At 42.0% G+C, this 18,041-nt stretch overlaps 1 protein-coding gene across 1 annotated transcript in view; it reads right to left on the bottom strand.

The window, feature by feature from the left end:
• Positions 1-1,309: 1,309 nt before the first annotated feature.
• Positions 1,310-18,041, bottom strand: part of PHLPP1 (PH domain and leucine rich repeat protein phosphatase 1) — a 140,161-nt gene continuing 123,429 nt past the window's right edge. Inside the window, exons 12-17 of the mRNA XM_049823786.1 lie at positions 17,487-17,649; positions 12,611-12,741; positions 8,912-9,016; positions 7,778-7,972; positions 5,325-5,553; positions 1,310-3,382 (exon numbers count right to left, since the gene is read on the bottom strand). Of these exons, the coding sequence (XP_049679743.1) occupies positions 2,258-3,382; positions 5,325-5,553; positions 7,778-7,972; positions 8,912-9,016; positions 12,611-12,741; positions 17,487-17,649 (1,948 nt within the window). The 3' untranslated portion in view covers positions 1,310-2,257. The remainder of the gene's footprint in view (positions 3,383-5,324; positions 5,554-7,777; positions 7,973-8,911; positions 9,017-12,610; positions 12,742-17,486; positions 17,650-18,041) is intronic.

Below are 18,041 nucleotides of genomic sequence, written 5' to 3'. Positions count from 1 at the left end.
TACAGCATACCAGAGGCACCTTGTCATGAACAGAGACCACAGACGGCAGGAGCAAGATTACTCCTCTACTAGCAGTGGGTGCTACGCGGAAGAGAATTGCTTTTTTTTTTTTTTTAGGGTACAGAGAATTTTCCAGCTTGCTCAGGAAACCATAAACTTATAATCACTTGCCTAGGCTGTGGTAGTATCGTTGCTTCTTACCACCTTCAGCCTCAAGCAACATCTGAACAGAGGAAAAAAAAAAAGGTAACGCTTTCCAAGGACACCAAGGAAAATGAATCACTCAACAAAATTTGAAATATACAAACTGTTTACCAAAGAACACCTAAGAGTTACTAGCCAATAAACAATAAACTTTTTTTTTGTTTAAATACATTATTTAATGAGTTTTCTTTAAGAAAGAGATATTTTGAAGCTCAAATTACAATAAAGTACAATCTTCTAGATCTACAGTAGACAGTGCTATAAACATTTACCAAACCAGGTATTTTCATATTTGCTCCTCTGCTGTTATTGTTATTAAGGAAAAGAAACTCAAAATATCTTGTTAACAGCAATCCTGTCCTAACTTGGCTATTTCACCCTAGAACAGAATAAGGACAACAGTCTGTAACCACAGTCTTCTCCCAAAATACAGACCAAATGTCAAGCAGGAGCAAGACACTGTCATGATCACACACTAATTCAGCTTTTCAAAGAGTGACAAGTAAAATGGAGCAGTTGGTTGCAGGCAATATTAAAAATGGCGTTGCTCCTTTTCCACAGGAATCACAAAAAAATGCCTTTTTGCTACCAAAGTCAAACCACCATTGAACTCATGTTCATTCAACACATCGGAGCAAACCTGAATTTACGTAGGTAGCTCCGAGTTCACTTTTCCACCTTCTCCTTATATTTTCCCTCTTCTCTCCATAGCCAATGTTTTCCTTCTCCCTTTTCTAAGCCCGCATTATACCTTCACCATTTCTATCTTCAGTTACTGAGTGCCAGTGGGATAGAGCCAGAGCACCACTCCTCTTCAGTCTTCTGGCATTGTCAATACTGTGGCAAAGGGCAAATCAATAGTGCTGAATTAGTACTGAGAAAGAAAAAAAGAACCAGGTCAATTCCTCAGAGAGTTGTTTTGTATCTTTTAAAGGCCATTTTGCATGGTCTTTAAATTCTAAAAGTACACGTGAGCTTCTGCAGTTAGTGTAAAAATGTGATCGAGCTGAAAAAGTTTCAACGCTTCTTGGTTTAAAATGAGCTGAACTACAGCAAGCTACTGTTTGAAAGCTGCTGCTCATCTATTCAGACATAAAAGCAGACATCAGGTGTAAATTTCTTATTTATTATAACAAAAATTATGACATGTTCATTTATGCATTCGGCTTTAATATAGCTCTTGGTATGTAAATGTTCTACAGCAAATGAGCTCTATACAATCATGCTGGTTGTGGCAGCAGTAAGGAACACAAACAAAACGTGTCTGTAAAAGTAAGGAAAGAAAGAGACCAGAGAAAAAAGTGGGTTTCTTTAAATGGTCTACACCACCTCAGGTCTAGCTAACTTGTACACAGCCACTCAGTCTGTTACGCTCAATGACCATGGCCCAAAGAGTCACTTAAGAAAAAAGGTCAGTTTTTCAGGTTGTGTCCTTAATGCCAAGGCTACAAAACATGTAAGCATCACTATACAACACTGAGCTATTTACAGGAATTTCCCAATCAACTGTTCTCTCAGAGAAAATTAGTGAATCTCAGTGACTTAAGTCACCTGAAAGAGTAAAGCAACTCCTAGGAGTTAGTCTCCATATTCTACAAATGTCTATCATTTTCAAGACCAAAAAAAGCCTTTCTCTCAAAGAAATACAGTATTACAATATTACTTAAATCATTTAGCACTGGCTACTGCCCTGCTTTTCAAACAAAACAAACAAGCCATTTTAAAAAATATTACATCATCATCTGTTTCTCAGCAATATATTAAACCTTTTTATTACTTTTTTTACTTTTTTTGTTTGTTTTTTGTTTTTACACTTGATATGTTAAGGGAAGGTTAACTATTTTAAACTTTACCAGTCAAGCGTCTCTAGAAGAAAGTCAATGAATATTAAACCTAACAAACTGAAAAGCTGCAGTTATCTGTAGTGGCAGGATAAGGAAAAGGAAGAATATAAAGGAAAAGGATAAGGAAAACCCCTGCTGTAATGCGAGCCCACTGGGTCCCGCACTCAAGTCTCCTTGTTAGTTTGTTTCTGAGCAGTAAATAGAGTGGGTCATAGCGGTGTATCGTAATAGTCTGCCAGGTGGTCCATCGGATACTGCCGCTGCTGCTGCTGCTGCTGCTGCTGCTGTTGCTCCTGGTGCTGCTTCATGATCTCCTTGACTTCTTCTTCAAGCTCTGGTGGGATGATGAACTGGTCGTCGGGATCGGGCTGTGCTGGAGCAGCGAAGTACCCCCCTGTTTTTCTGAGAGGTGCATCCGTCGCAACTTCAATTAAGTTATGGCTCCTCTCTTGCGGTGCCACAGAACCGTTGCCCCGCCGGCGCCCGATAGTGCCCGTAGCAGAACATTCAGCTTTCCTGGGAAGGCCGGGCTCGTCTTCATTGGCACTGATGACGATACCTTCGTCACTGGCTTCCACCGGCACTTGGAGAAGCTGCTTCTCCTTCGCTCGGCTGCAGTGGATGTCCACCTCGACTTCCACGCGGCTGCCATTGGTGAACACCCCCTCAATCGGCTCCTCATCGTCGCTGTCAAGGCCATTGTCAGAGAAGGCGCTGGAGAAGGTGGCACTGGAGAGCTGCCGCTGGAAGGAGTTGGACAGGCAGACGGGGTGCAGCATGCAGCGCTGCTCCCCCGGGTAGGCCGGGCTGTTCTCATTCATGGCTACCTGGGGAGGCTCGTCGGAGGCCGTGGACCCCACCTCGCTGCTCATTTCGGAGGTGGAGATCTCGCTGCTGATCTCCGAAGCCATGCCGCTGCTGGAAGACGGCATCCCAAGCGCATCTGTTGGCCTGTCCTTGATGACCACGTTGACAGACTGGGGGAAGATGCCTGGGCTGGGGGGTGGGACCCCATTAAGTTCACAGCAGCAGAAGCTCTCCTCCGTCACGTTGAGCTGAACCACGACAGCGCTGATACTGTCGTTGCAGCCGTAACTCTGGGCCAAAGTGCAAAGCTTCTTCGCGGCCGCCAGCGCGTCAGGCACGTTTCTGACTGCCTCCACCGCTTCATCCATCGAGAGGCTGTCCCACAGCCCCTTGCTCCCCAGAATGAAGAACTCATCTTGCGGAGTTAAGGTGATGGACTGGACGTGAGGACGCGGCACAACACTTGGATGAAGGAAGGTGTACCCCAAGATTCTTGTTGAATCCGTCACACCATTCACTTTGCCGTCCTGAAATTAGAAAGGACAGGAAATTGGAAACAAAGTAGACAAGGATACACAGCACTTCTATCTCGTGTTTTACCGATGTCTCTTTTTGCAGTACCCTCAGCACTGCTATTTACAGACAAAGACGACGGAAAAGCAAAGTGACTTGCAAGGAGGTGACAGAGCTGGGATGAGAGCACAGCAATGGCTGGTTTGCAATCCTGCACTACGCCTCCTACACCCTACTGATTTGTCATCAGCATCACCTATGCACAGGCCAACAAAGCAGAAGTCTGCAACAAAGAGCCATCTATTCTGCTCCTGCAGCTGCGAGAGCCAACTGGACTAATGTTTTACCAGTGAGTCAGACTTATCCCTCCTCCACCCACGATATCTGGCTTTATACAGGGCAAAGCCACGCTCAGCTCCATTTGATATAGGGGCAGGTCATTCGGTTATGACTCTTCTCTTGCAGCTGTAACAATCATAGGTTTCATCTTGGCTCATCACTTCGAAAACAAAAGTTAATTTAAAAACCAAAAAAGACTTTAAATGAAGCATGCAAGTCAAATGCAGCAGAGAGTAAGTCTGCATTTCTCAGTCAGCTGAGTCCTTGTGAAATGTTTTACCAGCCCCGATTACTTACTACATTTCCACTTAGACAGGACATTTCCAAGGGGAGGAGGAGTAATATCCGAAGGGAAAACATCAGCAAAAGTGGACGTATTTGAGAAGTAAAAAATCATGCATGTCCAATTCCCAGGATCCTGTCCTGGTTAGAATCCAAGCTGCCAGAACAAGCAGAGCAAGTGTCTGAAACAGCAAGCCTGGCTATCTGTCAGCCTGCTGGGGATAGCTGCACCCTCCTAACTGCCTACTCAAGAACAACAACAGAGGTGAGGATTTACACTCATTTGGTCCAGCTGATGACTGCAGTGGTTATTATAAAGCAGATAAGCACAGAAAAGTGAACCAAGACTAAAAAAGCTTCCCCTTTAAAACCACTCAGAAGAAAAAAAAAACCTTGTCGGCTTGTTAACTTCCCCATTAGAAGGCTGACAGCAGTGATAAGCCATCAAGGTGCATGAAATCAGTGAGTCATCTTAAGATTCAGCACAGAAATTTCCCTTTTCCTCTACAGAATACCACAATGAGCATGCCTCGGTGATGCATACTACGTTGGAGTAACTCCCTTCCAACTTGTCACGTTTGAGATCCCAGTCGTCACCTTCCCATGGCAAGATCAAGAGGCACATGACTTATTCCACACACACACACATCCCTACACACACACGCACACCCTGCTCATAGGCGTACAACTGTGTTTTCTGCTCTCTCCTCCACCATTAGGAGGATTCAATATTTATGTATTCCTATGCATGTGTCACACAAGGCAAAGCAAAACTGACAGCAGTGGCTTCAAGCTTGTGAGAAAGGAACAAATAGTTTTCTCCTCTCTCATGGTTCAGCTGAGCACAGGATGGGTTTTCCTTTTGGGCAAGTGCTCTCTTCAAGAGCCGCCTGTCAAAGGGCAGCTCTGGGAACATAAGAGCTCAGACAGCAAAGTCAGCCTGCCAGGAGCAAGGAGTGTCCTGAGGGAAGGAGAGCATTGCTCCAAGTGCTCTGCCCTCTCATCCTTTTCAGTTGGAGAGGCTCTCCGTGACAGCTCCAACACAGCAATTCTTCTCCGCATTAGGAGGAGGGTGTCTGCTCTCCTGTTTCAACACAACATGCTCACAGTTGCTCATTCACTGAAGCTAACCAAAATCCAGCATGGCAATGGGATGGAAAAGCAACTTGATTGCATGATATGAATCACCTTGAAAGGAAAAGCTCAACTCTGGAACCCACACCATTAACACTACCTCTTAGAGGTTACTAGAATAAACATGTAATTTCATGCATTGCTGTGCAAATACTCTCCAAGGAAGCTGCAAGCTGCAACTGTCCCTAATTGTTCTCTAACCTCTGTGATAATGGCCTTATGCTGCTTAATCCTCTTCAGCTCTTCTTCACAACTCATCACGTAACACCTGGACAAAGGCAGAGGTTTCCCATTCCGGCAGAGAACAGTTTGGCACTTCCCCACGTTTGCTGAGGTTAGCGTGAAGCATCCACCAGGGTCCATGGGATCATGTTTTATATGGCAAAGGACAGCAGAACCTCCAAGTTTTTGTCCAGCTGTTCCAAGTTTCCTGGAATTTAAACAAAACAATGATTGTTCTTTAATTGGAAAACAACTGTCTCGGGTACTACGGAGAAACAGCCACTGTTCTGCAACCACACGCACTCAGGGCACTGACTCTATTGGATCACTGGAACAGAAACAAAAGTCTCCACTGAAGACTGTGACACTACAGCAGCGCTTCAGAGAAATCACGTGCAACTCTCAGCCAGTGTGTTATTTACACATATGCAGATACTCGAATCTGTTCAATTTTAGAACAACGACAACAAAAAAAATCTTTGCACTTTTAAGAGCTGCACAGTTGTCTCTCGTCCTCTACATCTTAAAGGTGTTTGTTTTAAAGGTCATATCAAGGAAAACAGAGAGGGTCAGAAAAGTATTGAAGACTACTAAATGAGTACACGTAGAGCTTAAAAAAAGGTGTTCATATTATCAAGCTGTTTCTTTGGTTTCTGAACCTACAGATTTTATTATAAAACTAATAATTTTAACTGTAAAAATTATTTCTGAGCAAAAACAGAAGGCAGAAGTTCATTGTTTTGTGCTGTCTCCAGAATAATGATCTTAAACTATCAAATGATGACCAAAAAAGCACAGTGGCTGTTAACTCCACTGTAAGAAGGCACACTTCATTTATCCTGTCAGTTACTAACCTGTTAAATAGGTTCTTAGAAATATTTAAGCCTGTTGTTTTAGCAGGAGTCATAGTGAAAAAAAAAAAAAAGATAAAACTGAAGTTTTCAGAATCCTGTCATTAGAATATAAAGTCATTTCAATACTAGACTGTGAAAAACCATCCATCATTCCCCAGTATCTTGTTTATCAGGGCCTCCTCCTATAGTAATTAGGAGTTAAAGTAATTAGAAAGCTAATTATAGAGGTTACTAGAATTTATATTAAGGCTAGGTATAGCTGGCAAGAACTGGTGATTCAAAATCCTGGGAAGAGAATGCATGACTAAATTTGTAACCAAGCTGCAATGTGCTTTTTTTATTTTATTTTTTAGAAATACACTTCAGGAGCATTGCATATCATCTGTAATAATCCTCAATGAATGGTTAAAAGCAACTGGAATGAATACTATTTCTGGTTCTCCAAAGAAGTGGTTAGCTTATTTTGACTTGAGACACACACACACACACACACAAAAGCAGCTTTTTGTAGGAATGCCACATTCCTGTGAAATTGCATTAGTAGCAAACAAAACCACTTAATAAGTACTTTCGATACTCAAATCTGTTATTATTTTTGAATATTTTAAGTATATGGCAACCACCTTCTCTTTGTCTACTGGTCTGAGGTGCTGTTAAAAGCAATTATGGGAAGGAAGCATTTTCCCTCTTGTGTTCGTAAGGTTCAATACCACCCTGCCGCTTCTGTATCTTTCCCAATACCAGAACTTCAGTATTTTTCCTTTCCAAAGGTGCAGCAATTGAACGATAAACAATGCTACTTCTAACTTGATCCATTTCCTCAGTCTCTAAGCTGCTTATTTGCTTTCTCCTTTGTTTCCCTGACCTCTATTCTCCTTTGTTCAATTCCCTTCATAGTCCTTCACTCGGTGTCTCCCGAGGCACAATTTCTTCTTCTGTCAAGAACAGCATGCACGCAGGTTTCCAAACCACTACACTGAGCTACTATTACGCTCACAGCTATCATACCACAATCTCTTTGGACGGGTCCTGCTTGAATAATATTCTAAGGCCAAAGGGATGACAGGAGATAGACGTTTCTATGGAGTCAGACTACATCTTTTAAATATTTGTGTAGCCTTAAATATCCTGAATTGGTACAGAGAAACAGAAAGGATCAGCCCAGGCTTTGCAGCCAGTAGTAGTAAGGAAGTTTAAAAGATGATCAAGAGATTCACACCGCTGACTTGGTTACAGCCAATTGTGAGTTGTTAAGACTTAAAGAATATAGGAGAAAAGAGTAAGCCTCCACCCACAACCCATGAGCATTTAGTAACTTTGCAGGTGGGTTTTTTTTTTTTTTTTTTTTTTTTGTTTGGGTAGGGAGGCATTGGGTTTTTTTCTCCCCACACCTGAAAGGACCAGAGGGCAATATTCACAAAACAAGCAATAAAAGAAAACACCGTAGCCAGATACCAAGGCTTTTTTCCCCTCTTGCATTTTTCTGAAGCAAGGAAAGAGCAGGGGTCTGACCTCAAAGCGAACAAACTGCCCAGTGAGCATAAACAAGGTAAAAAAGGCTTCAGATCCAAGACTCACCTCTGCATAATGATGAAAGTGTTGATCATGTATTCCTCCTCATTTTTTGTTTTCTGCAGCTCTTCAGCTAAGATGTCGCTCATTGTGCACTGCAACAGATACGGCACTTCCACATTGCGGTCACCATCAAAAACACCATAAAGGGCCTCTCGGTTGTCACAGAAGTTATTGGCTGAAAGTGCTGCCACACACAGCCTAGTGAGAAAACAAAGCAGGAGAATATCAAGGCTGTTACCCGCTACTAGTTTCTCACCTTGTCATTCTGACCAGAGAGATGTAGCCTGGTCTGAGAACTAGTTTTAACCACCTCTCTTCACAAGCATTTCAGGACTGCTTTCTGAGCTGTGCAGAAGAGTCAGGCCCATCAACAGTGCTAAGATGTGGAAAGAACTATACTGGATGTTCAAGCCAAGCCCTAAGGATTCTTCCTCCTTTTCAGCATGTGAATAGGTCCCTTATTTGCAGAAATAGGGGGGGAAGGATCTCTGAAACAACATCAGTTTAAACTGCACTTGCTCCTCCAAAAGCCCTCCTTGTGATTTAACATGCTGATGACCAAGTTGTGCGTTAAATCGGGTAACAGTAAGTAAAGGCTTGCTGGCACTTGCTACAGAAACCTAGGTAGCAGAAGATTTCTAAAAAGGTATTTAAGGAACAAAGAAAGATTCATCACATTGCCAGCAACACAGAGACTAGCAGACTCTTGGTACATTATTTGTCAAGTGCTGCCTTAGTCACAGGAGCTCCGCACACTATGAATATTCAGAGTTTTGGCCATTCTGCCTCTTCCTTTAGTATCTCCGATTTGCTTCGTAAACATCCTTTGGTTGAAGATAAAGCAGCTTTGCAAAGAGGAAAATGCTTTTAAACACTCAGATCTTTTGCAAGTACCGGAGTCTCGCACAGACAAAATGTGTCGCTTATACTTGTATCTTAGCAACTTCCCTAACAAAGACCAAAGCGAAGAGCCAGGCAGGGGCCCGGTATACAAATATAGAGTCATGGCACGGCCTCCGCCTTTGTGAGGCCCAAAATGTCCCCAAAACTTTCACTGAAAAAAGGTTTTCTTTGTATCAGCATAGAGGCGCTCTGCTGCTAGGATGCTCATATAATAAAAACCATGCCAGGTCATACTTGTTCTTAACGCCCGACGCTTCTGTGTAACCATGACTCCACACCGCTGGTGCTCCTGAAGCATCACCCGCCGAGGGCTGGTCGATCTTGAAGCAACGGATATTGCTGCAAGGAGAAGGGAAAGATGCAATGGATTGAAGTGCTGACATGATCCAGCTGAAAATATGAAGATAACACTTCTTTCCCCCTCCCAGTTCCGAGTAATGCATTTAATAGAAGAAAATGAAGCAGGACATCCGAAGGGGTTACTTTCATGTGTCTGTATACAAAGAACAAAAAAGCAGTAAATAACTGAGCCTCTATGAGGGTGTCAGCTGCACTGTTTTGCTTAGCTGGCTTTTTTTTCCCTGCCCTCACCCCTGAGCTATTTGTTTCAAACCTGGCTCAGTAAGAATACAAGGCAAATTTGTCACTAGCTTGATGAAATCCAGTACAGGGGAGTAATTGTCTAACTTACACATCTCTCCCATCCATTTTAACAACAAGTCTCTGGGCTGTTTTCATTATACCCAAATGAAACCTCCTGTATGACCCACACCATCCCCCTGAATGAAAAAAAAAAAAAAAAAGAAAAAAAAAGGAAAATAAATTCTTTAGGAACAGCAACATGTAGTAACAGCCTTCTATGAAAATGCCCACAAAACAGAAATTCACTCCATCCTGGTCCTGCACCAACCTGCAAGAGCCAGCCTGCGGTCCCGACAGCAGGCACAGCCCTTCTGCCTTCCCCAGTTGTGCAGTCCAATTTTTACTTAGGCCCTTGATCCTCTACCCTCCAATTTACTACCAACATAGCCTTTAGCCTGAATTTCAAATCTCTCACGCAGCGTAGTAAAGACTTAAAAAGGGCCCAGCCCTCTCTGTTTATACCCTTCTCTTCGCAGCCCTGCTTTGCTGGGGAGAGATGACCTCCCTCCTGCTCCCTACTGCTCTCTTCCAAAGGCAGGGAAAGCGAGCTCGCCACACGCTGCAGACACTTCAAAGGCACCCGAACCTTTCATGAACCAAATGAATCATAAAAGGACACAAGCAGAAAGGTCTAACTGTTCACTCTGAGCATTCATTTTTCTCTGTCCAAACCCCCACCTGACCTGAACGCACAGAAAAGTCTTTTCAGCATTGCACAGCCTTCCTCAAATAACCTGAAGTACTGTCACATCCAGTTCGATTTCTTTTTATGCTAATAGTCAGGATGTGCATCAGAGAGGGCAGATTAAAAGCAAACAAATTACATAAATAACATTAGAACCATTGGTGTTTTAAGCCCTTGGTTTTGCAGCTCTCTGTGTGACAAACAGGAGGCAAACATCTCGCCATGAGCATTAGAAAAGATTATCTGACCCCAAATCAAACTGGAAACCTGGATCTCTTCTAAAGTAGCAGAGATTTTAATTCTGTCTGTGCCTGCAAAACACTACACACACGAGCAAACACACTTTCTTTGCAGACTTCTCATACAAGGTACTTATCCTCCAGGGCAGAGGAACTTGGATCAAAAAGGTTTTTCTGTTTGTTTCTTTTTTAACTGGGTTGACCAACGCCTGGTTCCTGGGCAGGTCAAGGACGTAGAGTTATCTCAAGGCTTCCCAGCAGTGATGAAAAAAAGCTACCTCAACACATTGCTTCCAGCTTCCTCAGTGGCACCCCTACAAATAGACCATGTGCCCAGAAAGGAATGATATCCAGCAGCACATCCTATGCAGGGAATATGGGCTAAGGCTTTCAGACAGCATGGTTTCTTGTCCCCCTAATTTAAAATGACTGTTACAATTGAACTAGATGCTCCTTCCTAAAAATCAGAGTAGAAGCATCTTTTTTTTTTTCTTTTTCATTTTAATTACTACTGAAAATTCTTACATCCAATAAATCACTTGGCAACATCCTCCTAAGCATGGAAGCCTCTTTTAAGATCGCCATACATATTAAAAAAGCAAGCATGCATGACAGGACTCTTCTCCTCAGCACCACTGAGAATACATATTAACCTACTGCCTGCTTGAATCCTGCCAGGGCACAGATGGAGAGCTGCCTTTCACATGCAGAAGGAAGATATAAAAAGTACCAAGTGCACAAGTATTTTTGTGCCTGCCACAACAAAACATGTAAAAGGAGCGCCTCCTTCCTCACAGACAATTATAGCAGTATACTGTAGAAATGAGTGTAGTGTATCAGTACAGACACTAAGAAGCCCCTCAAGGGGTCTGAAACACCTCACTGCGGCTAATGAGTATTAGGACAGAGAACAGACCTGAGGTCTTAAGAATAATTTCATAAAAAACCCAACCAAACAAAACACATGCACAAGAGGAAAAAAGTTTTCTGTGAATTACGGACAACATATATGCCAGTGAAAATACGGCATGTAACTGGGCTACACTACTCTTCTACCACTTAAGACTTAAATTTGTAGAATACTGCTATAGGGCACGATGCCTGAATACTACAGTGGCAAGAGTTTGGCTTGCCCATCTTGTCTGCTGGGTTATACACAAGAAAAGCTGATCTTTCACTTTAAGTTTTGACACAATTCAATTAGCTTTGTAATATATATATGTATTTATTTTTTTTCTCCCTATGAATCAGAGGAACGTTACACACTACTTCTTCAGGAAGGTTTCCTATATACAATAAAGCAGCTCTTAAAATAGAGGAACGGCCCCTTTTTTTTTTTTCTTTTTTTTTCTCTCTGCTGCATAACATGGACTCTTGTTTTTATCTGTGAAAACTCATCATTATTCAAATTTCCATTTAAATTTGATAAAATCCACTGATTCAAGCTAAAAGCAAACTCACACTGTAAGTTTCCCTTGCTTGCACAACAGATGAGGTTTACTACTCGAGTGTCTGATCTTAACCATTTAAAAGCAAACAACACAAAGAAACTGCTCAATCCTTAAAAAAGCAAATCAACCCTTCTTGGAATCATTCAATATTCAAGGATCAAAGAAACTTATAAGGAAACTCGGAGCTGGTGCAGTTCCCTTCAGGACATAAGAAAAGCTCAAGGCAGCACCGCTATCCACAGATTATCTGGTTAAGTGCAACCGTTTCCCAATACACTGCAGAAGGAGGCACAAGGCACTTGGCAAATTTCAGTTACAGATGACACTTAAGTCCCAGGGTAGGAAACAAATAGGTAGACAGGAAGGAAACAGAGGGACCCAAAGCAAGGGAATTAGCTTTGTTGCAAGCAGAGTGGGAGATGTGAGTCTTCAGAGAGGTTCAAATATGAAAAAAAATTAAAAATTTCTAGGACAAAAGCAGAGAGGTATGAAGGGTAACAAGAAATAATATGTGAAGAGGTAAAAAGCAGCACAACAGCAAACACAAACCCAAGCACATGAATGCAAAACAATATAGTAAGCAGCTACTGGCATCTCAATGGTGGAATGAACTAAGTATTTTGGATGAATCTAACGTCAGAAGTAAAATGAAGATCAAACTGGCCCAACAGTGGTTATCAGACTAGCAGACCCCTTCAGGAGTTAAAGCTGAAAGCAGCTGCACTGAAGTGGGTAAAGTCACCCTCTTTAACGAAGCATCAATTTCTGACCTATCCACATAAGCCGTTACTTGCCGACCCACGGACAACAGGGAGCCCTACTCCTTGAAAGAGGTTTACACTCCTGTGTATTGTGGTTTTGTCACATCCTAGTCACAGGAGTTGTTCTCCCCGCCCCGCTCCGTAAGGTAACTTACTTGAGCAGCTCTAGGGTTTTGTGATCCAAGGCTAATCTGGGATTTCCAGTCAGGTCCAGCTCTTGTAGTTTTGGAGGCAGGTTTTCAGGCAATGTGACTTCACTCAGTTCATTGCAGCTTAGGTCCACGCACTGCAAAAGGAAGGCAGCCAAATAAGCAAGAGAATTCAGCTGTCATCAAGATCATAGAAATTTTGATTAAATGTAGTAACGCATGTTTCATGAAGAAAAAAGGCTGCAACCGAGACCTAAGACCATTCATTTAAGTAAGTGGTTCTTACAAAGGAAATGCATATGGCATTTAGCCATCTGACCAGATGTCTGGGACACCTAGAAATATGTTCCCTCCATTTCCATCTCTGGCCAGGTGTCATCTTGTTATAAAACTAGTAAGTTTTGCCTGCTCTTCACAGAGACAAAGATGGTCAGTGTATTTTCAAGTATTTAAGAAAAAATGTTACTGATGAAACCAGTCTTTTAATAGATAAAGGAAATGGATATTAATACATTTGGGGCTTCTAAGCCACTGGCATAGCAGTCCCTCCTCCAAAGTCAGTTTAAACCAGCACGAGTATGAGCAGGCTCTCAGGAATTCAGTATTTACTGAGGGATATTAAAATAAGCAGGGTTATGAATGCATGTGGAGGAGTAGTAGAGAGGGAAAGGAAAAAAAAATATTGGAGCAGTTTTAAACATGGTTTTAATTTGTGTCATCTTAAATGAATTAAAATTTAAATACGAAGTCAATAAAATGAGTGAAAAAAATTAAAGCTTAAATATTTCAGAAAAAATATGACAGAAAACAGCAGAGAAACTTGCTGGCTATCCACCAGCTCAGCACAAATTAGCTAGAACAAGTGCACTAGAAAGACAAAAATCCCCAAACAAACATCGTTTAAAGCCGCATATCCAGATAAAAGTCAATACACAATTAAAAATATGGCATTTTGGAACAAAACCAACTCTCCAAACCCTATTACAGGGCCATCAGTGTGGCATGCACCAAAAATTGCACACAAAAAAAATTGGAGAGGACAAACCAGGCTGGTATTTAAAAGTATAGAAGAACTATGAACGTCTTGGAGAAAGATAATTTTCTACTTTCAATGTGCAAAAAAAGAAAGACTTCAAAAATTTTAATAAAACAGAAAGCTGAAAGGGGTCGGGGGAGGTTTTTCCTAGCTGCATATTTTGACCATTACATAATTTCCATTGATACAAGAGAGACACTTTCATTTTTGTAGGTATATTCAAAGAAATTGGGTCCTGAGATGGAAGAAGGCATAAGATAACCTAGTCAAATCTGGAAAAGAAAAATCTCCTGAAACTTTATTAAATATACGCAATGGAAATAATGAATTTCCAACTCAAATCTCGACTCCTGAGGTTGTCTAATATGGAGGCCTTATTATCTATGAAGAACAAACTGCTGACGTTATCTAAGCCTGATAAGGAAATCAGAGTTTAAATCTGTCACGCAAACAAAGTAGTAGACAGCTTAACAGAACAGTTATTCCAGCCAGCTATTTTCCTCTGCGCAACTCCTTGCTGCTTCCAAAGAGCCAGTAATTACTTTGCAGATTAAAGAAGCTGCCAGCAGGCCTTGCTGTGTTCAACACCCCAATGCCATTCCAAATTTGATGGAAGAGCATGCTGGAATAACAAGTACAAAAATCAGTAAAGTAATTTCATTGTTCTCATTAAATGCCCAATAAGCCAAAGGTAGCAACACGCTACAGCAGATCCCTTCGTCCCTAGGCACTAGTGAAGATAGCTTATTTATCAGGTTAGGATTTCCTAGATTTTATTTGTACTGTTTGAAGAATAGGCTAAGAGGGACTTTCTGCATATCTATGTTAAATTAGTCCTTATTCTACTCCACAGGCAAGCAGGCAAGCATATTTCCTAACTGATCCCAATTTCCTCATGCATTATTTAAATGCAAGCTGGTTTAGCCCCACTCATGCAGCATCAGAAGAACAACTCCTGCAATTGCACGCAGGATTTTGCACTGGACGGGCCAGCTGAAAACCAGGGTTTAATATTCAGCATTTGCTTACACTGAATTTACAGCTTTGTAACTGTTTTGTTCAAGGCTGGAAGGGACTTGAGTTCTCTCCAGTTGCAACTGAAGGTGGCCATACCAATACTAACCTATTTAACTAGGAGAAAAACTACCAAAGATTGAGAGCTTCGTCTTTAAGATGCTACTGCTACTAGAGCTTCACTTGCTTCGGATCTCAAGGTAATGCTCCTGTGAAAGACAAGCTTGACCAAAAACCACGACAAGAAACCTCCGTATCACCCTCGCCGCAGAAGTCCAGCAAGACAACCACAAAAGAGAAGCTATTCATCAGTCATCAAAAACTTTATGATAAAGTAAAGCCAGATCCCAGGCGGGAAAAGCAAGCCTGGGTCGCTGAACTCTATTCAAGCAGTAAGGACTACTCAACTGTTTGACTGCGAAAGTACACCAGAATGCTGGATAACAATTTTAAAAGTGCCCTTTTTTATTTTGTAAGGCAAGGAAACTGAAGTCAGACAATGGCTGTAAGGAACACTCTGCTGGGGCATTGACTTAGGTGTGCGTGCTTCCAGCTGTTTGACCACTTGCAGAAGACATTTCAGTGTGCACAGATAAACCTAACTCTGACAGTACTGTCATAAAATACAGCAATAACCCTAAAAAATGTACAGGATATCTCAGAGACATCCACCAGGCTCTTTAATGCAGGGGACAACACATAACTTATGTAGCCTTGGCGGTAGTGTGTAAAAAAGGCTTAGAGACAATTGTACCACTAAAGTGACCTTGTGTTTGGAAATCCTGGAGTTACTGCAGGTGTAGAACCATCATCATTTATACCAGCTTTCCTTCTGAAATGATTTCTGACAGCATAGTAACTGCTGCTACTAACTGATCCAGTATCACCGACTCCAAAACCACATCAGCCTCTCAGGCTAATTTAATACAAAACAGCCATTACCTCAGGTAACAGAGTTTCCCAAGAAGTTTAGAGTGTTTGAATGCCTCTTCAGGTAAAATTAACCGTCAAGTATGATATAATCACAGAGGTGACATGAGTCTATACAACTTTGTGCTTTGCTACAAGCAAGCTCATTTCACCAAATGATCAAATCCACACTTAAGCAATAGATTCTGAACTTAGTTTGGCATATTTTGAATGCTCTCATGTACCTAAGAAAGAGCTCTGGTTAAGCTAAGTAACAGCTAAAGGCAGGCACCACAAGCTTGGCCTCCAAACTGACAAACACCAGTCCTGACCTAGAGAAATCGCCAAGAGGCCAGAAGAACCCCTATGCCCAACAAGGCACCTTCCCATCTGGCAACTACGTGAACTCATCTCACGTAAGTCAAGACCAGGCTTGAGTACTGACTAGGCATTTTCTTTCCACAAAGGTGGAGTCCCAGAGCACTGTGCCCTCTTAGGTGAAGTCAGGCACTGCTATCCCTGCCGTCCCAAAACAGTTAGTGACGTCTGTGACTCTTTCTTCTGCTAAAGAGAACTAAGTAACTGTAGGGAACTAGCAAGAAGAAACTGCCAGGTCTTCCAAGAGCATTTTCCTGCTAAGCATTGTGGCAGAGTAGCGCTTTAAATACTGATGCTTTTATAAAACATTCTGCTTTCCCCAAAACGAGTGAAGAGAAGGAAAAAGCTGTTTGTTCCCTATCAGCCCGTTTACATTATCCTCAATTTTTTTTTGGGTTAACACCACCCTCATATTTTTAAAGAAATGTTTACTGCACAGAGCCTCGCTCCCCCACCCCAATTCTTCCTCTCAGAAAAAAGTTTTTGCTTCTGATTGATTCTAAATGGCCCTCCACTTCCTCTGACCATTGTTCCAAAGAGGGAGGAGTAATCAAAAACCCACAAGTTTGTTTGAGATTTCCTGGCTAAAACCACAAAGCTCATCTTTACATGTACTCACTGTCCAACAGAATTATTGCTCCTGCTGCTTTGCCTGACCCCAGACACTGAGGCACACATGGCAGTCTGGGAACTTAGCCTTTTGACTTTACAGAGCACCCGAAGGACACTTCAGTTGTTTTGAGTCCATGAATAGGTAATCAGTTCTCAGCCTCGGAGAACGACAGATTTTCTGCTGTATCACGAGATTTGTATGCTGCAAGTTAACTTTCTCCCAGCTCTGGCCAGCGGAAACAGCACGCAGTGTGAAATATTCTGCACTACAGCCAGGCGAGAAGCAGGAACTCGATTCACAACAGGTAAGCAGTAGTGCTCTTCAGCGTGGTCAAGCAAAGAATGCGTCCCACAAAAAGAAGTGTCAGGAAAAGTACAGAATTACTTCTCGAAACACATACAAGAGACGGATTAAGCATTCCTCCGGTTGTGCAAAATATGACTGCAATTAGGAAAATTAAAGTAGCTTGCCTAAATACTCAAATCCTGTGCTCCTGGAATTTATCTCTGTCCCCAAGGCCTATCCTATTTTGCAGCTTCAGCGGTTTTTAACACGTGCTCTAAACAAAGTCCATTCCTACACAATCAACCAATTGCCAAGGCAGCAAAAGTTAATTACACATAGCTCTTGCCAAATATTTAAGTCCTATCATAACAGACCATCACAGGAAGACAATTAACACTTATTTGGCAGAGAAGATAGGATCTAGTGAAGGTGAGTGTAAAAATCAGATTTTGAGGCTCTTCTTCCATTCCACCCTGAAGCAGCACAGGGGTGAATATTTTGCATATGACCTCAGAGGAGAAAGCAGCTGTCAGATCTCCATAATTTCTGAGAATATACAATCCTGTAGCAATGAGAGACCTGAGGGGAGAATAGAATTGGTAAAGTTGCATTATACTTGCTTCTTCCAAAGCACATTCATTCCTTACCTTTATTTCAGAAAGCTGCATGACTTCTGGAAAAACTTCGATGCAGTTGGAGTGAGCAATTACAGTATGCATACGTCTGCAGTTCATGATGGTTGTTGGAATGGCTTTCAGTTTGTTCCCACTAATATCAATTTCCTCCAACTCTTCCAGCTTGGCCATTTTGCTACAAAAACAAGAGTTTGAGAATTCTTCTTTTAAAAGACATGCATATTTTATTTTGCAGTGGTGATAAGAGCAGTGGTTTTCATTATTTTAAGAAAATAAAGTCATGGACTTTGATCCTTGTTCACAGCAGTGCCTGTCACCTCTCCTCACATCAGACAGTAACACAGTGGTGGAACAAAATGTGTGCTGCTTCTGTCAACGTTTTGTTAATGCTACCTTTCAAATGATTTATTTTGCTTACATTGCCCCTGCTCACCAGCTCACTTCCACTCTTTTTCCTCCTTTCTTCCCCTTTCTTTCAACCCTAGTTTCTCACTTCATCCCAAATTTTCCCCTCCACCTTCTAGCATCCCACTCAGCCCTTCCCCCTAATTCATCTCCCTCCCTCCC

Source organism: Accipiter gentilis, chromosome 20 (assembly GCF_929443795.1).
Source record: "Accipiter gentilis chromosome 20, bAccGen1.1, whole genome shotgun sequence".
NCBI classification, from domain to species: Eukaryota; Metazoa; Chordata; class Aves; order Accipitriformes; family Accipitridae; genus Astur; species Astur gentilis.
The sequence above is the reverse complement of the archived record's forward strand: the minus strand, read 5'-3'. Positions and strand labels throughout refer to the sequence as shown.